The 25,858-nt window shown below is 39.6% G+C and overlaps 2 protein-coding genes across 4 annotated transcripts in view; one reads left to right on the top strand and one right to left on the bottom strand.

Moving 5' to 3' along the window:
* Positions 1-20,091, top strand: part of SERGEF (secretion regulating guanine nucleotide exchange factor) — a 141,348-nt gene extending 121,257 nt beyond the window's left edge. Inside the window, exons 11-12 of one of the 2 annotated variants that reach the window (XR_004980260.2) lie at positions 18,018-19,137; positions 19,723-20,091. Coding sequence is in view for 1 of the 2 variants with exons in the window: in XM_036383314.2 (XP_036239207.1) it covers positions 18,018-18,208 (191 nt within the window). In the remaining variant the exon portion in view is untranslated. Of the gene's footprint in view, positions 1-18,017 lie in introns of both variants that reach the window. The other variant, XM_036383314.2, reaches the window with a different exon arrangement.
* KCNC1 (potassium voltage-gated channel subfamily C member 1) overlaps positions 9,580-25,858 on the bottom strand; it is a 123,225-nt gene continuing 106,946 nt past the window's right edge. For both annotated transcript variants that reach the window (XM_036383308.1, XM_036383312.1), the window contains one exon: positions 9,580-11,677. In XM_036383308.1, the coding sequence (XP_036239201.1) occupies positions 11,496-11,677 (182 nt within the window). In that variant the 3' untranslated portion in view covers positions 9,580-11,495. The remainder of the gene's footprint in view (positions 11,678-25,858) is intronic.

Genomic DNA, 25,858 nt, shown 5'->3' with positions numbered 1-25,858 from the left:
GTCTGGCCTCTTTAAAGGACATATTGTTCCTGCTGTCACTCATATCTCTTCTGACATTGGTACTTCTAATATTCTGATTCAAGATCTCAGTGCAGTAAAGATTTATGGTTGGTAGGTCTGAGAGTTGGTTTTCTTCCTGAATGACTTGTCTGACTGAACCACTAGAGTCCTACCAGGAATGCTGAAACAGAGGAATATTGTATACATGAATGGAAATTAATTAAAATTTTAAGACAATAATTTATAATGTATGACTCTTGTCAGGGTTTCAGCTGGGATAGTGAATTTTCTTCCAGTAGCTGGTGAAGTGGTGTGTTTTGGATTTCAGATGAGAAAAATGTTGATAACACACTGAGGATTTAGTTCTTTTGAGTGGGCTGGGAGAGGGGGCATAAGGAGCTGGGAGGGGCCATGGCCAGGGACAGCCAGCCCAAACTGGTCACAAGGATATTTCATACCATATGGCATCATTCTGAGCAAAAATTTGGGAGGGGAGCTGCTGCTGCTTAGGGGACTGCCTGGGCATCAGCTGGGGGGTGGTATTGTACATTGTACGCTTGTATTGTACATCACTTGTTTTTGTGTATTCTTCTATTATTATTATTATTCTTTCCTCCTTTTTTGTCCTATCAAGCTGTCTTTATCTCATGACACAAGTTTTCAGTGCTCTTTCCCATCCCACTGGGGGGCAGTGAGGGAATGCCTGCCGAGTTAAACCACAACTACATTAGAGAAAAAAAAAAAAAACAAACAAAAAACTGCACCTGTTTGTTCACAGTATGGATTTCTTGTCTTTTCAGCTTTGCTTTGCTGTTTTGTGATCCAGAATAGAGAGCTTGTTAACTGTTTATTACCGTACTGGTAATCTTAACATTGTCCTTAGTTATTTATAAAGAATGATTTAATAGATTAGTAGTAGCATTAACCAAGTCTTGCTTATTGATTTCCCAGTATAATAACAAATAAGTGTACTGACATAGTACACTTAACTGTACAGATAATTAGTGGCTGCGTGTTTGGAGCCAGATGCTCTGCTATGATAATAGTGAAATAAGTGGAGATTTGCCAGCAAATAACTTGGCCTGTTTTCTGTTTGGCTGTCTGGAAATACATTTTTACTTTGTAAGTCCCAGTGTTTTGAAAGATCTGTCTGCAGGTATGTCATGGTTGTATGGAAGCTATAATTTCTAGGAAGCAGCAGATGTTTAGTGTGTCTGGTGAGTGACAACACTGGCACTGGGGTAATTGTCACATTCTTAATGGGCATATCCCCAGTCAATTGTCTTAAGCCAGTAATAATCAAAGACCTGATTTATTGAGTTCATGTGGTTGCTTTTTTTTGAAGGGGGAGGAGGTAGGGCATATCGATTAATAAATTAAAAAGCAGCTTCCTACATGCACAGGATTTTAATTTGGGAAGCTGGTATCTATTGCTGTGTGGAATAACAATTTTAAGTAGCTGAACTAGAAAAGTGCATGTTAACACTGTTTGTGAATAAATTAATTCTTAATGTTGTAGGGCATAGCTGGATGCATGGAACATTAAAAGAGCTTGACAGTATGTAAACCAAGATTGTGGTGTCCAACAGGAGGTAAAATTCACTTTATTCTAATAGTTGATTAAAATTTTATTAGCAGACTTTAAGATATTGGTGGGGCAGCTCTTCAGGGATGAGCAACCTAAACATGTGCCTTCCTGTTTCCATAGCAACACATCATTTTCATCCTTTCCAGGCTGCCAGGATTGCATTGTGTACTGCAAGAGTATTAGATTCAGTAGAGCTATATTAACAGCTCAGTATTTTCCCTAAACCTTGCTATTGAATATTTTCACTTTGGATGATGATTAAAATAAAAAAGTAGTTGTGATTATTGTGCTTTTTTGAGAGAAATAAATCGTGGCAGCAGAGCAGGAAATGAGACCTGGCAGCTGGGGTAAAGTGTTTTGGTCCCATTCCTTGACTGCAAAACTCGCAATTCCTGTGACCATGCAAATCCACTTTGTCAATAACGTCAAGGTTTTTGCAGCTCTAGCTCTCAGTCTGGTGGTAATTGTTACAATCTTTGGAAATGTTTTTGATTCATATTATTTAAGCTGTTGGAGAGAAATGAAGCAATGTAGTAAAGGTTAAGGCTATAAATGGTGGCCATTAGCAAGGATCAATTTTCCAGCATGGTGGATCATGGCCTTGGAAGCACATTTAGAGGTGGCATTTTCAAGCTCGACGTAAGCGATTTGGTAACTTTCCAGGATATTTGAGGCAATTTCTGACTGCAGCATATTCATATTTTGCTGTGAGTTTGAAACTGTTCTGTTGGATTTGGAATGTCAAACTTGTCTATCAAGTCACAGAACTCTTAAGACTGGGACAAAGGATCTCAGTATCATTTTCACACACTTCTCAGCTGCTGTGAGCAGAGGAAAATCCTTTAAAATGCATATCCTTTGGATAGAGAAATACCTTTTAGAAAGATGTGTCTTTTGTCTTGTCTGTTGGAGATGAATAATTCAGTATATCCCTATGCAAATGTTTGTTACTCTATGAAAAAATGTGTGCACCTTATTCTTCTCTTCATTTATGAAGTGTCAGTTTCCCAGTGATGAATCTTTGTCAAATACAGCCATGTGCTGTAGTGTTTTCTGAGCTGATTGCAAGTGTATCTTCTGTTTTGGCATTGTGGAGGCTTAAATCACTGTTGAAACTGTGAATTTTAAAATGTTATTTTAATGTTACCGCTATACAGTAAAAGAAGCAAATTGCCATGAGGAAGTATTTAAGCAATGTATGGAGATGAAGATCACCACAATATTTTCCTTTGGCCTTTAGGGTGTTTAATTTTCTGTTTCTCTAATTGTATAAATTTTTCCACAGAGTGTTGCAAGGCGTGTCAATAAAAATCGAGAGCTTTCACGGTAGTTGTCGCTATAGTTACACAGTGCAGCTCTTAGCCTCCGGCACAGAAAGTAAACCTCCTGCAATCCCCTAAAATCCTTTATTGGCAGAGAAAGATTGAAAGAGACTCTGCTGGGTGAGCAGGTACCAAGCAGATTCTCTGTTGCACTGATACATTTGCAGCTAATGCTGTCTTCATGCACACGTCTGCAGAAATGTTGCGTGGATGAGGACAGCAGGGAAAGAAAACAAAAGACATCTTTTTAGGGGGAAAGAGGTGCTGGACACAGAAGGAGGAAGGTAGGAAATAAGTGCCAAAATGAATTAAACAGAATCTCAGTTCATAGATGATGTCTCCATAAAAAAAGGAGGAAGATGCCTTTTTTACAGCCCTGTGAGCTGTTGCCCTCCACAGAGGCAGAAGTGTCACGCTCTCAGGATGCTGCTCTTCTCCTGACTCCGGAATTCCGTGCTTCACTTAATGCTCAGGGTCTGTGCAGCACAAATGTGGAAATCAACACTGACTCCTAGCAATAGCTTTTTGTCTCAGCAGATCCCATATGCATTCAGGAGCCCTCAAATGGCTTTTAGCATGGCATCTCTGTGCTTAACTCTTTCTGCTTTCACTCTTTATTATTTTCTTTCCTCTGTCCTGAATGGCCATTAATTTAAGGATGTTGTATGAATTACTCCTATAAATAGTGAACTTCTCAAATGTTCCCTGGGATAGTCAGATATCCCTGGACTATAGATGGGGAAAAAAAGCACTGAGGAGCATTTTCCCAGGAAATAATTCCCTAAAAGCAGGCCTATATAAGTCACCTTTGCCTTAATGATTCCTTCCTTAAGTTCTTTTCATAACTGAATAAAGTAATATGGGTTTATTTCATATCAGTCACCATGTGAGAAGGGATAATTAAGTGCATAATGTCTTATGTTAAATTTGACTGTTCATTTTTTCAAGTGTATTTTAAATACACAGGTGAACCAAATAACACCTTCACTTCAGGGGTTTTTTTTCACTTCTTTTCTCAAGTTCCAGATTTACAGAGCACCGTGAATCTAAACCCATGGATGATTAAATACAATAGAGATTTTTAGAGTTTTTCATTATTTATTTTCATTACATGACATCTGTGGGCTCAAGGTGAGATGAGACCATGCAGTAGACCCTCAGCCTAAAGAGATAACAACCTAAAGTAGTTAAAATGAGGTGGGGAAATGTAGAAAGAGCACAGTCAGTGAGTGGCCTTTAGCCAGTAATGCTGCACCCAGGGGTTTAGTCCCCTGCTGTCTGCTGCTTCTTGTGATGGTTTCTGCCATTTGTCAGAGGGAAGGTCTGACCAGATCCTTTCAGAGCTCAGGAAGGAGGATTATAGTTCTGCTTTGTGCAGGGCAATTCTTCCTCTGTAATGAGAAAGTTTGGAGTCACATGGCTAAAAGGAGCAAAGCGTCAGTAATGGAAACAGATAGCTGGAAATGAAGGAATTAGTCATGACTCAGAGTTTTGCTTTCAGTTGCACTCAAACTTTTTTCCTCATGGCTTCTTTTTTCATTTCAAGGATAAGCAATTGGTCCACTTTGCCTTTCCCATCAAGGCTTGCCTTTGCTTCTTAAATCCTGTTAAGACCTTTGCTGATTACCAGTTGGAGAAGCAGCTTTGAATCCTTCCATGTAGTCAGCCTGAAGGAGAACTGGTTACCTAATCACATTGCCAGCTAAGGAGTTTTTGCACCTCCTGGGACTTGGGTCGAGCCAGTGCACACTGACATGAGGCTGAACTTGAATTACATTGCGTTGTGGATGGAAAGTTGTGGTCAGTATCATGTTAGTCAAATGAAACCTTCAAAAATAGAATTATGCTTTGGGCTGAATACAATGTTGTCGTTGTTTAATTGTCCCCTGGAGAGCCAAAAAAATTTCTCAGCAGCAAAAGCATCCAAAAAGCATCTCTTGCAGAGAAAGCAAGAAATATTTCTGCCTGAGAGAGCTTTGGGAGCTTTTAAAAACAAATATAAAAACCCCAACCAAGCCAAAAAACCCACAACACCTAATTAAAAAAAAAAAAAAAGAATTGAATTCAATAAAGTGCTGTGGGAACTGTAGACTAATTAATTAGAAAGACTTCCTAAGAAATTTCTGAAAAAGATAACCTTTCATGCTGGAAAGTAAACAATTCCATGAGCAACCTTTCAGCAAGACATGCTGGCTAGGAGAGAAGGTATACCGAGAGTATTCAAACCATATTTCAACACAGTAATTTAAAGTGTTTGATGCAATAGCTACTACTTAAACATAAGAATAATTCCCATTTCTTCAGAAATTACTCCAATGTAATATGTTTCCTCCATTATAATAGTCATTCTCATGCAGAAATTGGTAACAATCCAATCAGGTAGCTGAAAAAGCTTGGGAAATCCCTTTGGTATATATTTGAATGAACTAAAGATACCAAAGATGCAGTAATACTAGGAAGGCACAGCTTGGTGCTGAAGGGGCTCCTAATGCTGAGCTCACCATCTTGCTATAGAAGGTTTTGTTAGGTTCCCAACATTTAGAGTTTTCTGTGCATAAATGACATTTTGGACAGGTTACATAAGTATGTTCAAAATTGTTTAAAGATTTGAAATGTCAGTGGGTTTCTGATTTTGCCTGGGAAGCATCTATTTTTTCAGAAAGCTTAGTGTCTCCTGGCAGCAAGTTTGTAGAGCAGGTTGGGCTGGGCATCTGGGGCAAGGTCTGCTTGCTTTATCTTGAAATTCTGCCTGAGCTAGTCAGCTATCTGTAGGCAGTGGAGAGGAAGAGATGGGTAAAAGGGTGGTGGTTTTGACTTCAGATATTTGCTTTGGGTGAGATGAACTCCACTCTAAAACAGCCTGTTTGTCACTGGAGTGTGAGATGATTTAGATTCCTCTGTGAAGCATGTCTATGTGCATGCACAAGTACATACACCATGGATGTTTTGGACTTAGGTAAGATGAATCCCACTTGTAGAAACTCAGGCACTCCAAAACACCAGTGAACATCTGCAGGGGCGCGTGTGCAGAGACAGAAATCGTGTTGTGCTACAAATGGTGTTGTTGCTGTCCATGCAAGGTCTGAAAGCATGAAATCTGTTTAGCAAACATCCCTAGTTATACATAGACTACATGTCTGTATGTGTACATAGAAATATTTTGCAAACACAAATATTAAGTGTAGTATTGCCACTCATGTTCTAATCCTTTTTAATATCTGTTTTTTCGAACAAAAAAAAAAAAAAGACACATGGGTCGCTGTGGTCATCTTGAAATTATTTGACCTGGATGGTTCTTGTATCCTTTGTAGTATTTGAAAGTATTTTTTTTATTTTTAACCTTTCTGTGTCAGTAATTATTACACAGAGTTTTAAAATGCTGATAGTGCCTTCTCCCTCTCCCCCCAAGAAAAAAAAATTAAAAGAAAGGAAAAGGCTCTAAATCAGAGAATCCAAGCATTTTTAAATCTTTAGATTAATTTGGAACATAAATCACTTCTGCTAGCTTGATTGAACGCTTAAAATTCTTATTCTTGCTTCATCTATTCTTGAATAGATTTAAGAAACTTCCATATATTGGGTCTCAGTGAGATGGAGTTCATTTTCCAGAATCATGAGAATTGCATTTTGGTTCACCCATGAACAGAACTACAGTTCTATTAGTAAGTGAGCCTGCAAAGTAAGGGTCTCTTAGCTGTACTGTACAAAAAATATTTTCATGATTGGTGTTCAGCAAGCCTTAAGTTATTACAAAAAGAGAAAAAAACATTTCAAACTGATTTAAGAAAACATCTCAATACTGTCTGGCTTTGTTGTTTTCATATTTGCTTGTTCTGTTTTCCAGCAGTGTAAAGAATAAATTCAGCTTCTGTCATATTCCTGGTGCAGGTTAGTGAGAACTACTTTGTAAAGTGTTCATTTGTTTGGATGTTATATACACAGTCCTGTGGACACACAAGCATGTCATCTGTTACTTTTCTTGCTGCATACTGAAGCTTGCTGTTTTACCAGAAGTTTGAGCTTAATTGGATTTTGGTCTTTTGTACTATTTTCTCAGTATTATTATCTATCACTTTAAAGGTTTTCATGCTATTGCTTTTTCTCTGTGAGTAATGATAAATATTTGTTATAGGGCCAAATGTGGCTTTAAAATCTACCTAATCCTTTTCTGTCTCCCTTTCTTTCTATGCTGCCTTCTATATCTGCTCCTGCTGTGTAATTAGTCTAGTGCCAAATATAAAATGGAAGAAACTGGCTTTCTGCATGGACACAGGAAAGAGCAGTTAGGCCAATGTATGGAGACCTCACATTTCCAGTGCTTCCTTTTCCTCCAAAGTGAGGAGAGCAAAGCTCCTGAATTCTTAATTTGGTCAAATATTACTTCAGAGATTGAAGTATTTGTTTTGTTTAACTTTTTTATTTTGAAGAATACTTTGTTATTCCATGTCTCTGGTAGATATAATCCTTCCAAAATGGTGTCAGATATTTCTGTCTTCAGTCCAGCTAGTTTCTTCTTCTCCCTGAGGTTATGCAGAGGATCAGATGGGAAAGTGCTGAGCGGCGTCTCAGGGACCCAGCTTGCATTGTCCATTCTGGTCTCCAACCTTCTGGAGCTGGCATGGTGCCTCTGAATCCCTCTGCCCATCAGCTGTTCTCCCTGTTGTGGTGCCAAAGACAGATTTTACTTTCCAGCCTTGGATCCCTGCACCTCATGCGTGAATGCTGTTTTCAGTACAGCTAATTTGTCAGCACCCAAAAAATGTAGCAGAGCAGAAACTTTCAGAAAACATGTCACAGCATTGGTTGCAGGAATTTTTCATCTCAGGACACTGTTTTGTGCTTGTCTTTCTTCCAAGGACTGACTTGATATATTCCTTCTTCTTAAGGAGCTACCCCCAATTCAGAATTTAGGTGCATCTTCTACTGATGAAGGCACAGTGGTGAGGTGTCCCCAAAATGTACCTTGAACGTTATGTGTAAGGGATGTTGTTTGCCTTTCCTAATCAGAACAACTGAAATGGTGTCACTTCCCACCTGGTGGCATCCCAAATTCTGCCAATGTTCCTCTCCTTGCCTTGTGCACTTCTAGGGAAGATTAGGTAAGAAGGATGTGAAGGGTGAATGTGTGGATATCTGACCCGCAGAGGAGGGTGAAGGTAGAAATATCAAGAAGCTGGGCTACAGCAAGGTTATTTTTTGACTAGCTGGCCTGAATATGTAATAAATGCACACCCATAATCTGCTCTGGGCCACTCAGGGTTGGGGTCTGTTTAGCCCTGGATGTTGCTTGAAGTGGTCATATTTTGCCAGCTTGGTATTGAAATTTAAGCTTTGTTTTTTCCATCAAGAATTATGGGTTTGTAATGAAATAGTTCAGTGAATAAAAGTAATAGAGAATAGGGTAAAAATTGTCCATGCAGATAAAAAAAGATAAAAGTTTGCAAGCTATGCTTTACATGTTGCCCAGAACCTCTTTTCTGCACCAGAAGTGATGTCAAAAGCTGTTTCCATCTAAGCAAACTCGCCTTTGGTTTTAACACATATTGATGGCAGAACTCTTCTTTTACTTAATATCAACAAGCAATTCCCCCAGACCTCACTCAACAGTCATGTATGATTTTGAAATGATGATTGGAGAAGCAGATCCAATCCTGCCTTATAGGCACTTGCCTTTTGAGGCTGTCTGCTTTGATTCTCTTCCTGACCATTTTTAATCCTTTATGGTATAGTACTTGTTTTTAATTATAGCTGGCTATAGAGTTCTCTCACTCTTTTCATAGCCAGTTTTGACCATTTGCTTACTTTTCCCAGACCTCTTAGTGAAATGTGACACTAAGTGAACTCTTGCTTTAAAAATACATTTAAAAGAATAGAGTTGTTATTCCTATGGTCCTGGTCTCCCTAGCTATTGCTTACCTGTGGAGAAAATTCATGTATCCCATCTGGTACACATTATTTGGCTCATTACTTTGCATAAGTTTCTCAACATGGTGATATGACTGAAGTTCCTGATCTTTTCCTAGCCCTTAAGAAATAGGAAGAGCTGGACCACTTGGTCCTGCTTGGCAGAAATCAGACTAATGGCTTAGCCATGTGGATGGGACTGAGGGTGCAGTTTGTGGTGTTAATACTTTTCAGTTTGTTTGAGGTTTAGTTGTGGTGATTTTTTGAATTGTTTTTCTTCAGTATTGCCATTGGAAATTAGCACCAGCTCAGCCATGCACAGCCAGCCTTGGGTAAGAGCATTGTGTTTCATCAGCCCTTCTGAGAAAGACTTGCCTTTGGTGCACACACTTGACGTAAACCTCTCTATGGTTGGTGTTTGAAGTCTGAATCATGGGAATTTTTTTTTGTTTGTTTTTTTTTATTGCTTGGTTTCATCTTTTGTCATAGCTCTGTCAGCTGTCTGTTTTCTTCTTTGAAAGGGGTCCTGTTAGTTCACAGAACAATATTGTATGAGGCAGAGGGCAATGGTGACTGCAAATGGCATCAGTGTGAATGTGAGAATGTTACCACTTTTTACTCCTTCTCTAGGTGCTCAAATGACCCAACCCCTGTTGTCTCTGAGTAGGTCTAGAGTTACCCCATTCAAACTCCCACACAGTGGCGACTATAAGAGTCCCTGTAACAATAGGCACAGACTGAGACAGACAGACAAGACAAGGCACATGACCCACAGGAGTTTTATTAGACGTGCGCTTGCACTACAGTACAGTGCAAGTAGGCACAGCTGGACCAGGTACAAGTGGGTTAACTCAAGTACAACAGTTGCAGCACAGAGGAAACTTGCAATCCACAAATCCTGCCCAGAAAGGAGGGTTAGTTCACCCTGAACTCTCTCTGACTACAGCTATGCTATAGCTTTTATTGAGCTATGTATTTTAAAGCTCTCACAGCGCGCAGAACTACAGTGCTGTCACTGTTACAACTGCACTGTGACGCTTGCAGGGGTGCCACCATCTGAGCCATTGTGATACACCAAGATCACAACCTGAAACTTTGCAAAATAAGGCATCCTAATATCAGCACTGCTGAGCTGCAGCTACTTTTGTTCTGTGGCGATGTTTGCGTAGCAGTGAGAAAATCTGCCAGTTCAATCAGAAACTTAGCAACTCAGTCGCCACTTGTTTCCTTGATTTCTCTCTTTGCATTTCTAACACTTTAGCTTATGACTGCTGGGATTGATCTCAGATTACTCGTTAAGCATGGGGGGGAAAAAAAGCCCTCACTTGTTTAATATCAACAAGCAGATTTTTTAGACTTCACTCAACAGTAATGCACATTAATATCGTGTGTCTTGAAATTTGACCAAAATGCAGCCTCGCAAATTGCTAAGGGAAAATGAAAGGGAGAAGTTCAAACTAAAGCCCATTTAAACACAAAGCTATTTTACATAAGATGTCCATGTGGTAGGTTTACACATTTCAATTCTTGGTTCTGAGTTGGAGAATTGTGTTCTGCAGAAAAGGCCACCATCAGAGACAAATCCCAGAACACTCACTTTTGTTCAGTGCAAACAGCCCTTCAGAGGAAGAGAATAGCAGTCAGAAGAGAAGAAATTGTAGGTAAATGTAACCATATGGACTATCTCTTCAGCTTTTGTTATATCATAAGTATTTTCTATAAGTTGCCAGGGACTGACAGTCATCTATAGCCTGGTCTGTGTGGTTGCCTTAAAGTTCATGCTTATAAATAGACCAGTGTTGTACAAAGGGTTGCTGTATGAAATATGTTAAGCACCAAAGCATTTCCAAAATATCCTTTTCCAACCTAGCTGTTCTTCCTTGATGAGAGAATTCCTGAGAGCCCAGTGGGGTCTCTTGTTTTAGACTTCAGCCAGCAAAGTAGGAAGAAGCACCATTTCACCTGCATGCACCTGCTCATCCTGCTGACTGTCCTTTCTCCTGCTCTTTGATTTGCTTAGTGCTGTGAAAGCTACATGTAGGCCTGGAATGCAGTTTGAGGGGATTCTCAGATTCTTGCTTCTGTGTTCATCTATGACTTTTCCTAGGCCTGTGCTGAAGATGCCCTTCAGTTCTAGGTCTTGGAGGTAACGTTGTAGGTCAGATGAATCACAGCTGTCCCCTCCTTTCCTTTGTGTCATCACTTAGCTCAGTTTGAAGTGTGTGCAAATTTGAGGTGGTAATGCTTTACTGCCCAGAATGCACAGGCACAAATGGCCCTGGCACCACATGGTCCCACGGGACACTTGGATAACTCACACTCTTCTAGATGAGCTCTGACATTCTGCCTTGCGTGGCTGACCTCTTAGTAAGCACTGGGTGTAAGGTATTTTCTGCATGTTCTGTTTCATATAGTACAGAGGGTCATGAGACTGCAGTCTCTGGCTCTGTGGTGAGACTGTGATTGTCTAGTTCTGGTCATACAAAGTTTAAGCACTGTGACACATTGAATGCCTGTCACTGTAAGAGGCAGGGATGTAAGTTCTGAATGATTATCACTCTCTGCCATGTCTGATATCCTGATGGAACAGACACTAGTGCCACGGTCAGGGCTTCAGGACAAATCTCTCCATTAATTAATTTCTGTCAGGTGTTTTTGTCCTGTACTTAAGTGACCAAAATTCAAAGATTTTCTTGTCTTCTACAGGTGTAGAAAAAAGCATCTTTAATGCTTAATCCTCTCTGCACTGCAGCTGCTTCATGTATGATATAATCCTCATGTATTGTCAGTGGACCAGTTACGTTCAGTCTTGCACAAAGTCGTGAGCCCAGGTTTTGTTCTGTGTTGAGTTGGAGATGCTTTCCTGTTGGGAAGGAATTGACAAGTTTGAGTAAAACCAAAACAAAAACCTCGTGCAGCACCAGTGAGCTTTAGACATAGTTAATACCATTCATGTTTCCCCATGGAAACAGAAATGTGAACAGATAATCCTTGCAGTAGATTTCTGTCCTTGCTACCTACACAGAGCAAAGCAACCATCTCCATCCTACAGGGCTTCAGTTCCACCACAAAACTGCACGGGTGCATCAGCCCAAGAAATCTGTAGTTGCAAGTCTGTTGTTTTTAAACCCTAGGATATAATTTTGCGAATTTCTTCCTCTTTTTTTTTTTTTTTTTTTTTGGTTCAAAATGACTATGCATAACTGAGAAGGAAAAAATAAATTCTATCATAAACTAGACTGAGTGGTAACCTAAACTGTTTGTTTGATGTAATGTGGAGTGATTCTTTCAAATAGATACATATTAATTTGTGCAGTGAGCCATTCAGCTCCTGCTTTGAAGTGCCCTGTGAGAACAGAACAAAATTTCTATTGTCATTGTAATTTGGCAAGATAGCACTTCCTCTGGGGGTGGGCTCAGTTATTTGCCTGATGCTAAAAACAGTGCACAGGAAAATGCACAGCAGGCTTGCATGGATCTCCTACAGCTTTTTTTGCTAAGTGACATCTTACTGTGTTTTTCCCCACTTCTCTGCATTGCTGGATGTGGGGCTCCTTCTCCACAGACAGTTTTCAGACTGTGGCAGATGTGCTACATTGCCCTTGGAAATTATCATAAACGTGATTCCTTCCCCTTCCCATTTTGTAACTCTTGGCTATTCATATGCTGTGGAAATGAAACAGAAAAGATTAGATGTGCTCTGTGCTGCTCTTCTGTTTGCTGTTTGTGGGATAGACACTGACATCGAAGTACAAACTAGAAATTAGGCTTTCCCAAGTGAAATTTAAGTGCAAAGGAGATGTGTAGCCTCATTGCTGCATTTTGCAGTACTGCACATGCCTAAGCTCCCACTAGGCATATTGTATTCTCAATTTGATTTTCTGACTCTCTTCAGTAGGTGGTTATGGATTGTAATTGGATATTCTGACAGCTGGCCTTGAGGCCGTGACCCAGTTTGAAGTCCCTGCTGTATTGCACAAGATACAAACGTAGCCAGAGAGAAGGTCCTATAACAAACCAGTGCTTCTGCTGGGAAAAAATAATAGTTCACATAACATATTAGTTTAGAGATGTCCACACAGTGCAGGCTTTGTGCATTTGCTGTGATGAATTGTTTGAGGACATTGAAAGTTGCTCTTTCCAGGTGGCAGGATGAACCACAGACACATGACCTGAAGTCAGCTCCCTTTTCACTTGTGTAAAACCTCTGCTGAGGGGACTGAGTGCTTTAGGTCCACTGCCTGAGGAGAGCTACTAATGATGTAAAGGTGGAGTGAGGGCAGGTTGTTGACTGGAGGCTAACTTTGAAATCAGCCTGCCTTTAGCACCACGGCTTTGTACTTAATATATCAAACATGTATGGTGTTTCTTACCTGTATATTGTGTTAGCACTGCAATGTGTCTGATTTTTATCCAGCTTACTCCCTTGAAAGCCAGACACACATTTCTGTGGACAGCAATCGGATGGGCTGCCTGGAGCACATGACATCTTGCTCCTTGAAAATGTGGCTCCATAATAAAAAATGAATGTGATTCTTATGGTTCTTTCCTAGTTTTGGAGGTACAGCTGTGTATTGAGATGATGCCATCATACATTCCACTTACCAAGCTTTGTCTTTAATGAGATTTTGCACAATGCCTAGACTTCCCTTTTAACTACTAATACAGTTCCATGTTTTTCTGCAGAAAGCAATTTATATCAAGCCTGTTTCTTACAATTTAAAATTGCAGATCTTTTGCACAAATGGCAGAGCTGTTGCTATTAAAAATACAAAAGTTTAGAGGGATGCTTATTGCCTTTTATTTTATGTGACACCCTGAACAACCAGATGGCCTGAAAAAAAACCAGAAAAACATAGTAATTTGTGTTTTGCAGCTCCCTGAGAGAAGTAAAGTCTAAATCTCCTTCTGTGTAGTGTTACATTGTTCTTTGAGAGATTTTTACGGCTTTCAAATAATCAAAGGAAGGTGGCTGAGACGCCTGAATTTGTTTTGTGGTCCAGCCCTGATGCTGTTTAAAGAGTTGTGACTTGACCTGAGTTGGTCTCCTGCCTACTGTAACTTTGTCTATAACAAAAGAGTAGAGTAGCACTAATTTAAGGTAATAAAGAAGTAATAATTTGAAGTATTGTGGAGTTTTGCTAAGAGCACAGAGCCAATATAATAGAGCTGTACTAAAACATTTTAACATTTCCCTAAAATGTGAAGCCCTCTCTTGAATAACTTGACTTCAAGATACTTTGCTTGTCTGTAAGGCCAACTTCTGTTTATTTGCTGGTAGAAAGAATGGGAAAGAAGAATAAGAAAAAAGGAGCTTTTAAAGATTTCAGTGATAAGCTTCCAGGGCACAGGCTGGTTTAGAAGCAGACTGTTTGTAGCCTGAAGCTAGGCTACAGTGATATTTGCAGCTTCCTTGTTTCCAGTTTTCCTTGCTTTGCCTTCAGACCATTTGTGAAGATGTGATTTAATACAACCTGTCTTCAGCTGCATAAAATGGATATGCCAAGGCTAGGACAATCCCCTGTCTCCCTTTATCATCACCAAAGTGAGACAGACTTGATATTCACAGCAGTGTTTGGATGAGATGAATCTCTCACTCTGCTGGAGAGATGCAGATATCTCTGTTGGCTTTTGAGAAATACAGAGGATAGTGATCTGTAGCTAAGTTGCTTGATTTTTTGGGTGGCTGAAGTTAAGTGCAGTGAATCTCACCCAGAGTGCCTTATTTGCTAACATTGATTCTTCCATCTGAGGATTCCACTCAGCAATAAGGAGCAACTCTAATTCTCTTCTTTCTCCAGAATTCTCTCCAGTCTTATTTTATCTTATCTAATTTTCTCTTACTATATCTCTGCAGCTTTATTTTACCTAGAAATACTTATTTTACTCTTCTCCAGTTTAATGAAGCTCTAGATTGCTGTTGTCACTTCAGTTATCTTGAGAAAAGCCTGGATAATTATTGCAGACAGAAAGAGAGCAGTAGCCCCTTCTTGTGTTGTTTGACCAAAACAGATTTGCTCAGAATTTTGTTGTCCCTCTGTCTTGTATATTTGATATTTTGGGAAAAATCCTGCATAACCTGACTCTGAACTTTGATTAGAGTCACTGTGAATGCAACTGAAATTCCCTTGGGATTCTGCTGTGTTGCCATGTGAATTCTGTGGGTTTGGTTTGTACTTCGAGTACTCATGTTTTAAAAGAGAAGAGTAAATGCAACATATTACATGTGTTTTCACTTAACCACTAACATGGAGTAATCTTCCCTCACTTCACCAAACACAAATCCTTTGGTTTGAGAACATGCTACGGTGCTTGGTCTAAATTTTGTTAGAAGCAATTTGTAGATGTGCTAATACACATCATTCTAATGCTCTTCCATGCTGGGAAGGTCTGGCACAGACATAGAAACAGAATTTTCTTGTGGAGGCATGTAGGGCTGCTGGTTCTGTGTTTTTATCAGCAATAAACTGGGGGATAAAAGCAATCAGAAATAAAAGAAGAAAAGGAAAAAAGAAAGGGAGGAGGACATGGGAAAAGGAAAAAACCATTAAATGGTGCCCTTTGTCCAGAGGCTAGCCATTAGCTCTTCTTAGGATTTGCCTTTAACTCTGCAGATACGCCTTTTATGTAATTTTTGAAATAGATGCTTCATTACCTTCAATCTTCACTGACTTTCACATCTCTGCCAGTGATTCACTCACTTGTTCCCTCCTGGCCACTTTGACCACACTCATTTTGTCCAGCCCACCTCCAAGTTTTGTTAATATGCTACTGTCCAAAAGATGGACTTGGTGTGTTTTCTGCACATTCTGCTTTCTCTGACACAAGTCAAGCATCTGGCTATTTCTATGTACAAACCTTTCACTGAATCTTCTACAGGCAGGTGTGGTACAGTTACACCTTCCATTTGCACAGCAAAAATTCTCTGCCTTTTGGCTTTCCTGGTTCTAACTTGATGGTGCTGAGAAACATTTTTGTGGCTGTCATTCCGTATCTGTCAGCTGCCCTTTCATCTCTTCAGATTTCTGCCATCTCTCCATGGATGTACAAGGCATTTTTGTGTCAGACCATTCATAAATCTTACTTACTTTCTATTTTTCTTTTGCCAGTTTTCACTCTTGTCCCATTTCATTGACTTTAGAGGTCACTGGAATCATGTAGAAAAATCTGTTTTGGTGGCCTTTTGACATGCTTAGAGAAGTAAAGTATAGAAAAGACTCCACAATCATTGTTTTAGGAAAGATGTTCTTGTCTAGGGGGTCCCTAGGTTGTAAATTTTTCTATGATGTTTTTTCAAAAGATGTTTCACTGGGTGTGTTTATTAATTTGAGAAGTTAATGTCCTAATGCACTGTTTCTCTGACTATTTATTATAACAATAATGTTCCACTGAGCAGTTTGTAATACAAAGTGACCAGAACATTTCTGGTTTCCTCTCTGTTGTCCTGATGGGACAGGATGAGAAAAGAAACAAGAAACTCTTTAAACACATGTAGTGAGTCTTCATAGAAGCATGTAAATTCTTGTAGTAATCACTGGTGTCTAGTTACAAAAAGTTACCACTGTGATCTTATTAAAGTTAGGGCTTGTTGCATTCTCTTTTCATTACATTTGTAAGCTTGGCTCATTCTGCAGGGTTCACATATTAACTGTGCCAAAAGATGTCTTTTCTTAGGTGCAGCTTCCTTGAATGATTAGTCTGAGATGTGTCTCTAGCATGGGCTTGAGTTGTCTTTTTTTTCTGTGTTTTAATATTTACAGAAACATTTTTACCTGGAACCTTACCAAAAAGCAAAATTCCCTTAACCTGTAGGACACTCTGATTTTTAAATGGGGTATATTGCCCACTCAGATTTTGGCACTTTTTGGCAGCACATGTGAGTGTATTTGGGGTGTAGGTTGTGCTGTCAATATTGCACATGCACAATCATGAGAACATCTGGTGCCTCCTGAGATAAGAGAGGCAGAACTTATGTATCAGGTGAGATGTGCCTTGTCTGCTGTGATGTTCTGGTGGTGCTTTGTTGTGTTCCATTGCCTTAAAGATTGTCAGGAAAATGAAATGTCATTGCTTAGTTACATCTGGCTTCAGTACTGGCCTCAGTAATGTTTACAGTTCATTGCAGAAGAGGAGAACATCAATATACTGATAATGTGAAGAGAGCAGAGAACAGTGAAATGTTACAGGATTTGCAGGGAAGATGGCCCTGCTAGCTTTGCAATAATCTGTTTCTGAATTTTGAAAAGTAAAATCGTGACTGAGATTGGAGTTTGTGAATTTTGGCAATTTTCTTCTCATCATTTGGAATCCAGAATGCTACTTCCTGCTGTTATTACCTGCTGTTTTTCAAAAATAACAATGGCATCACAAACATGATTATATGGCAGGATGGCTTTTTTTTTTAGTACAGAAAGTCACAGTCTCTGGCAGCTAAATAAGGAATAGAAAATAGAGAATAAATAGCACTTGTAGTTCAGAATAAGGAGGTTTTGGTGGATTTTTTATTATGCCAGCAAAATTTGCATGTTGTGCTTCAATAAAGAGTACTATGGGGTAGTAATAATACATGAGTTGTTATTTGGGATATGAAAGAATAGATATTACAAAAATAAATAATCAAGAGGAAAAGTAAGAATAATAAAAGCAGTGAAATTATGTCAAAGCAAGCCCAAGAGGTAGGATGATTCAGAGTAGGGCAGGCTGTTGAAGACTGGTATTTAAAGGAAAGAGGTGACATGTGAACTTGAAGCTAGGAATGAAATGCAATGTGGCTGAACTGTGGCTCTGTGTTCCCCAATCCTGCAGATCATGCTGTGAATGAATAGAGTCACTGCTCTTGATTTATCATACTTCTGCTTACTAGGGGAAACTTGAAAGAGATTCTACATCATTTCTGGGAGGGCTCTTAAAACGCAGAGAGATTTCTCTGGGCTCTGCATAAGTACTGAACTATGTATTTACTAAGGGATTTTCAAGTGTCTTTGTTATTTTGATCTCTCTTCTGTTGCTAACAATATGGAACAGGATGGAGAATCAGTCATTTGGGTTTATTTACATTTTGAAGAAAACCAGAATATTTTTCCCACCTTAGCAGAATTTCTTAGAACCTAAACAGAAAATGACTTGACCAATCTGCTCCTCAAAACTAACCAAAGCTGTTGTGTTTCTGTGGTGTTTATTCTGTATTTTCTGTCCTCTTACAGGTGGCCAGTGCTTCTCTTGGGGATGGAATGAACATGGGATGTGTGGTGATGGCACAGAAGCAAATGTTCATGTCCCAAAGCCAGTCAAAACTCTTGGCTGTGCAAAACAGATCTTAATTGGATGTGGGGCAGGACACTCCATGGCCCTCTGTCAAAACTCCTCACTAGACCCAGCACACCTGGAATCATAACATCATGGATGTGGATGGACATCTTTGGATTGTGTAGCTCAGAGGCACTACAGGGGAGCTGCCCATGATTAACAGTAGTTGGAAACTGCAGCTATTTTTCCTAAATCCCAAAGGAATCACTATGCATAAAAAGCTGTAATATTTTACAAATTGTTTCCTGGGTTCTTGCCACAGGAATTGACTTTCTTACCCACAGACAGAATTACAGACATTCTGCCTGGATGCAATACAACTGAAGACAGATTTACATTTTCTTGTTCTTCTGAGAAGTCTTTGAGGAAGAAACTGACTGCTTAATGGCTTACTGATGTATAAATTCAGTCTGAAGAAATAGTCTGACAAAGGTGGTTTTTGTTATTGTATCTTTACATCATGAAATGTTTCACCTGCCAACTTCTACTGCGGTTGTGACCTCCCAGCAGCTCAGAAAATTGTGTCACAGAGAAATGCCAGTGAAAGTGGCTAGATGCATGCACAGTTTTTAAGCAGAAGATTAGGATTAAAAGAAAAGAAGCAATATAATTTAGAAGGCTGGCAAAAAGGGAAAATGAGGCCCTTTTGAACTAGCTTTGTCTTGATTAAACTGTGAAAGGAGCAATATTTTTCATCGATTATGTTCTCTGCCAGACATCAGTTTATTATAGATTTACAGGGATGCAGACCTGCATAAGTTATCACTAACTTGCAAACCAAACCTGAAGTTTCTGAAGCCACTGCTTAGGGAAGGAAAACTTCTAAGAGCTCTTAGAAACATTCAAAAGGTTCCTATCAAAGGGCATAAGTCAGTTGTGGCTGCTGAGGACAGCTTGATCCAATGTAGCTCCTGTGTTTCCATCTGCCTTGGAATAGGAAGACATCAAATCTAACCAGAAAGATTTTACAAGTTCTCCAGCCTAAAAGGCAGACCAGAATGCTCCTGATAATTTCAGGTTAGTTCTCACTTCTGTTTTGCAGCCCAACAGATTTGCTATTTCACAGCATGCCCACAGCACTTGTTCCAGGTGGGGGTTTGACAGAGAACATAGGCCTAGCACTTGTAGGGGAAAGGAAAAAGTGTAAAATGAGATGTGTTTGCCTGTTAGTAGGAAAATTTTGGAAGCTATTTATAAAACTGTTTTTTTTTTCCATACAAATACAGTGGATGCCATTAAACTGGGTGTTTACCACCCACAACACTTACATTTGCTGTGGTATTTAACGTATTTCAAGTTCTAAATATAGAGAATTCTACTGTGTAGTAAATGCACCTTTTAATGGACCTACTGTTGCTAAACAGTGGTTTAATTTTTAAAGCAGGCTTGCCAAGGAAGAAGCCTTACAGAATTGCAGAGTGCTCAGAGAAAGGCTCTTAGGAAATAGGACAGGAAGACCTTCTAATGATGTATCAGGTTACACATGAAGGGGAAGGAATTAAGGTGATAATATGGGCTGCATGGGTTTTTTCACCCTTGATTTTACAGCAGTTATAGTTCTTGGCTTGACTTTCAAGAGTATTTTATTTTTCTATTCAACAGATGAGAAACTTGAGCAGACTATGAAGTTGATTTTAACTATTACAGATACCAAAAGAATAATCAAATGGATCCTCTGCAAAATATGTGGAATTAAGATTTCTGTTGTAAAATGGTTTTTTTTAATCCATGTGTTAGTTGTGGCTCTTCATGGCAATATACTGTTCCAGGCTGTGACCTCTTGCACTTTTAATTATCTAAGTTGATATTTATTGACTGTTCTCAATGCCGCTTTCTGGATACCAAAGCTTCTCTATTATATGCACTGAACAGTTTCTCATGCTCTCTTTCACAGTCTTGTCAGAGGTTTCTATTTATGATTTCTGCAAAATCTGTCTACCAAATAAACGTGTTCTCTTGCTTCAGTAATCATCTCCTCTAAATAAGTCTGTTCCTTGATTAATCATGCCAATATGTGCCTTACATGAGGTTTACTGGACTGGACATGTTGTGACTGTGTGTGCTGTAGCTGCAGTTCATTGCAGAGGAGTCCAACAAATTATGTAATAAATAAATGTGAATTGGGTATTTGAAATTGTTTTCAATTTTTCATGCCTGTAACATGAACACACTTTTGGAACGCAAGGAATGATTTGGGGTGATATGGTGAAGAAGCAAAGGAGTATGTGAGTTTGTTCCTGGTCCTGATCTGGTGTTTCATATCTGCATCTGATCTTCATCTTTGAAAGGCAGGAACTGCGTTTTTCTCTCCTTTGTTGTGCCTATATAGCTTGAAGACTTCGGGAAGTAATGACTTTTCTTGACGTAGTGAGGGCTTTGTCATCAGTCAGGGCTTCTAGGTGCTGCTGTAGTACAGAGAGTGAATAGAATTCATTGTAAAAGGTACATGGCTGAATGTCAAAACCAAGTTGCTGCTCATTCTTTCAGAAGTGAATGCCCTGTTTTGTATGTCAGTGGCTTTGTTTGCAGAATAAAGCACTGTACAAAATCAGCTATGGCTTTCTCTGTGAGGAAGGGAGCACACAGTGAAAAGTTCCTAATCAAGTGGAAGAAGACAACTTTCCATGCTGATATTAAGAGTTTATAACTGTTGCCTGTTGATAATCCTCATGGATAAGGTCAGTCTCTGCAAGGCAAAATGCAGACCCAGTGTGCTCTGATTCATAGAGTTCTTTAACAGGTCTTCTGTAGTAAATGAAGCAAGAAGCCTGTTACATAAGCATTCTGCATTCAGGTTCAATTGGAAATGAACTGACAAAGTTTATAATATATATATATATATTTACAAAAAGACACTGGAACAAGTTAACCACGTGTCTGTGCAGCTGCTCTCCCCTCCTGTTTTCTGAAGATAAGTAAACCTGCCAGTGAGCTGACATTCATGAGAGAGAACAAGTTGTGAACTGCTGACCTTCAGTCCAGAGAATTTTCAGGCCTTTTGGTGGAGGGGGGAAGGAGAAGAAAGCTGTTGTGTGCCTTTCTATTATTTGAAGTCCTAAGAGATCTGCAGATGTACTCATGAAACCTCCATGTGCACCTGCACAAGATGCTCCTGTTCCAGTTCAAAGAATGTTGGTAGGATGATGTGTTGTGTCAGAAGTTTCTGTCTCTTGGCAGATTTTTTTGGGCCACTTGGTGGTCACTGATGTTATTTGACTTGGTGTGGCATTCTGAGTTATTTGATGCATTTGTGCTCAGCGTGCCAGGCTCTGTATTTGAAGTGTGTTCATTTGAAAGATGGAAGATGGTTTGCCCAGTCACTGCTCCTTATACAACACTGACTTCTCTGTGTGCATGTGGGCAGTCCTTTTGGTGTCTGACTAGTCTTGCCATCTGCAATCACCACAAAGGTCACTTCTGAATGAGTGACAGGAGCTTTTTCTCAGCTGCATGTTTGGGCACAGAGAGATTGTGGGGAGGGTGGGAGAAAGTGATTTGATTGTGCTTTTTATGGCATGTGTTGAGTCGTGAGACTTAGAAATGAGGATGGACAACGGATCAAGGAGATCAGTTTGAATGTACAAGAGAAAGGTGACCATGGAAAAATATTTAAATGAATGGCAATAGAGAGCCTGATGCAGTTATCTAAAACATAGGGAAAAGGAGGGGGAGGACAGAGCCAAGATACAGCTCCTGAGGACTGAATAATCTCATGACATAACAGCATTCCAGCCTGCCGGTGTGGTGGGAGTGAGATGAGAGACAAACTATTCTGTTTCGTTGATGTTATTCTTCTCCCACTGTTTATTTATAATAATGTGAGTTGTTGACCTGCAGTGTTTGGGTGTTTTCTCATCCATAGCATATCTTGAAATTTCCAGTTCTCCTCAGCAAAAACAGCAACATCTGTCTTCACCTTGCAGACTCAGAAATACTTTGATCAGGCCTCTGGTCTAGTCCAGCATTTAATCAAATACTTACTGTTTTTTTCATTTGATTCCATGAACTCTGGATCTGATTTAAACAAGACTTAAGTAATTTTGGGACTTCCAGTTCCTTTTTCCATGTTAGAGATCAAGACAATGAGAGACCTTGGTCACTCTGAGCGATTTTGATATTTTTATGGTGCATGGTAAGTCTTGGGCTTTTTCTTTTAGCTAGTTATTATCTTGAAAAGGACTCCAGAATTTTTTTATCAGTATTTGAGTCCTGCTTATGCTATTTACAACTAGCTGAAAATTCCAAAGGCTTGGAATGGATACAGCCTCGGGTTCAGAATAATTTTGTGTGGTTTTGATTGTGGTTCAAAATGTGCACAGTAGAAAAGTGGCACTTATATGGAATTTGCTGACAACTCCAGCTGACACAAAAATAATTGGCCACTTTTAACTTTTTATATATTAATATCTTGATACATGTGCAAAAAAGAGGCAGTACATGCTTTGTTCTTTTGCTTTAGCTTTTGTGCTGTTCTTATTTCCCAGTTAATGCTGATCTTGCATGTTTTGCTCTATGTTAGCAAGAATAATAGCCGTGAATTTAAATGCTTTGCTTTTCTGGAAATGGCCTTCTACTGGGTGAATATAACTGAAGATGTAGGTCTGTATCATATGTGCCTTTGAAGCTAATTTGGAGGAACTGCATGTGTAGAGCCCTTGTTGTTTTGTAACCCATTTAGATGTTAAAGGACTGAAGTCAGGCACAGTCTTGAGCTATTTGTGCATTTCATTCAGGTTCATCAGTCAGTTGTCTCAGCATTCACCTGTTTTTAATGCAACAGCAGTTTTTACTCATCAGTGCCTCTGTAAAACATTGAAATAGAGTATGTGACTGAAAATATTCAGCAGTGAAAATAGTCTCTGTATTTGAATCATGGCCTGGATGAACCATGTGTTTCCTTGTGGGAGAGTAAGGAAGCATAAATTTAGAGTATTGGGAGAACACATTCTTCAGCTTGATTGGAAACAAGAACAACAAAGTAGTTATGCCTGAATAAAAGCTGGCTGAAAGAGGAGAAAATTCAGGGGTGACATTTATTTTGCAAAATTTTCTCTGGCATTTTTGTTTTGTGACATGTTGGATTTTGTCTCATTTCCAGATGTACCTTTGCAGTTTGGTAGGGGTGCAGTGTAAGTCCAATTCCTGTGTTGGTTAGCCTCTCTCTCAGTCTGTTTCCAACTTCCTCATCTGTTTCCAGGCTGCTTTGCCTGTAGACCACCTGATTATCCAGATACTATGCAGTCTTTGGAGGGAGTTCTGTCTTCAGGTTTTGGGGTTGAGAGTTGTAAGGGGAGTTTCAGAATGTCAATTCAATATTGTTCCAGTACTCCCTCATCACCAGAGTTCTTTTAAGTATATGTGAACACTTTGCTAGCAGACTGCATTTTTACTTTTTTTTTTTTTTTTTTAAATTTAGAAGTGAGGCCAGGAATTGGGAGATTTTTAATGTTCTGACATGACTTTAGTTTTTGGCTGCAAATGTCAAGTGAGTTTAGCTTTTGTTTTGTTTTTACTGATTTGAATGCGTGAAGACATGTGGTACCTAAATTAGGGCAGCAGAGGAGTTGCCAATCAGTAATGAAAATGCTCTGTCATTTTAACTGTGTGGGTGCTTAATAATTTTCCATACTAATTCTCTGCTTTAAAGTACAAAAGAAAAGGGATTCCTACAGGGGCATTGTGTTCTTCTGCAGACAGGGAAATATGGCATCTTTTAAATAATGAAGAGATGCTTCTCTCCTCTGGTGCCTTAATTCTGAGTAGATTATAATAACTATTCCTTCTTAAATATGGCTTTTCCTCTTTTGACATCAGAACACTTTAAAAAGAGCATAATGTCACAGAAACAGAAGCAGAGGCACAAAAAATTAAATTGGCCCAACCAAGGTAACCCAGCATGTCCACAGGGGAGTCAAGAATAAAATTCCCATTTCCTGAGTCCCAGGCCAAGGCCCTACCTTGTAGGCTAGTGGCTCTTGAGGATTATTTTGAGTTAATCTCACTGCCATTCTTTCCCTCTCTCCTTGCTCTTCTTTCCCACTCTCTGCTGCTTGCTGTTTCCACTGCTCCTGCTTGCATAACCCATTTTCCAAACTCATCCTGAGTCCTTCTCATTTCCCACCTCCTGAGCTACTGCCTTTCCTCCAGTCACCCACTTGCACTGACACCACCCCAGCAAAGCGTGGCCCCTGCTGAGCTGCTTTCCCTGGGCTTAAGCCTTGCGTGCTCTTGTGCTGCTGTGACTCACAGTCAGCAGCCTCTGCACAGGCTGTGTCATCCCTGCTAAGCCCTTTGAGTCCAGAGGCACTGCAGGTACCTCAGAGTGACAGCTGAGCTAACACAAATGTAACATTTTGCCTTTTGCTGCCCAAGGAATCTCTAGCTTGGGCAGCAGGAAAAACGACAGAACCCTAGGAGCACACACTTTTAATATTTGGTGTCTGGAGATGTTTGGACCTAGGCACTTGCATGAAGTTTTTTAAATGTTCAGGTGAATGCTGAGAGTGGAAAACCTGGCTTTGCCAGGCTGAGACAGGGAATATATCTTGTAATAGCATTTGCTTTATCAGATAACGAAAGTCAAGGGATGCAGTTCTGGACCTGTTTTTTAACATTTGGTTAAATTTGAATTCAAATATTGTTCTTGATTGCAAATGAACATTTGTATTTCCTAGGAGAAAAACTGGGCACTTACAGTCCTAGATGAATGCAGAGGCTTTGGGAGTCCTGAACAGACAGGTATTTTATGCCCAAACTCAAGTAAGTGAGTCACTTAAAAATAACCTGCATCATTTAAGCATGTTTTCCTGAAGTGAAGGTAGTTTGTGTGTGAGCTCAGAGGCAAAGTTCCTTCCAGGATTTATATGTAAAGCAGAAAAGTATGCTGCCTTGTTTTGATATTATGAAAGGGATATGCAAACTGGCAGGGTAATATCTTCAGGATATCTTTTTTGTAGGCAGCTTTGTGCTCAGTTCTTTTTTGAATGCTCTTGCCTTAGCCCTGCTTGCTCTCTTCTGTATTTCAGTTGGCTCATTTGTCCTAGCAGACATTTGTTTCAGTGATGTATTTTCTTTTTGGCCCTGAAACTTTAAGGAGAGAGGAGGCAATTTACATGAAAAATCACTTTATCCAGATTAATGACTGCTGCACTTGACTGTTATCACAGTGGTTTTAGATAGGGTTTTTTGGTTTGTTTTTTTTTTTGGTGGAGTGAGAAAGCAGAAACCTCTTCTCAGAAATTTCTTCTGTCTGAAATTTCAATTGTGGAGACACATCAGGTTGGTCCAGAAAAAAGGAGTACCTTCATGCAGTCAGAGGAAAAGCTATGTATGTAGAAGTTGTGGTTGAGCTTTAAATGTTAGCAATTAATAAGCCACTAATTACTTGCCAGTGGGTACAGATGAAGGGCCAGCACTGGGTCTTAGAGCTGGGAACTCACTGCTAAAAGCTGAGTTTACAGAGGAGGAAGCACAGATGTTCCTTTACAGCTGGAAACAGGCAGAATATAACTGAGCTGCAAAACCAACTTCTGCTCTTACTTGCAATGGTGTGAACTCAGGAGTAGCTGGTGGCATTACTGAAGCCTGAAGTCAGAATCTACCCACATGGATAGTTTTAATGCTTTAATAAAGACATGCACCTCCTGTAGGGAGAGGGGGCAGGCATGAAGGAGTTAATGTTTTAATCATAGTACCCAAGCAAAAGCTCCTTAACTGCAAGGCAGCTGGGATGATGTGG

Source organism: Molothrus ater, chromosome 6 (genome assembly GCF_012460135.2).
Source record: "Molothrus ater isolate BHLD 08-10-18 breed brown headed cowbird chromosome 6, BPBGC_Mater_1.1, whole genome shotgun sequence".
Lineage (NCBI taxonomy): Eukaryota > Metazoa > Chordata > Aves > Passeriformes > Icteridae > Molothrus > Molothrus ater.
The sequence above is the reverse complement of the archived record's forward strand: the minus strand, read 5'-3'. Positions and strand labels throughout refer to the sequence as shown.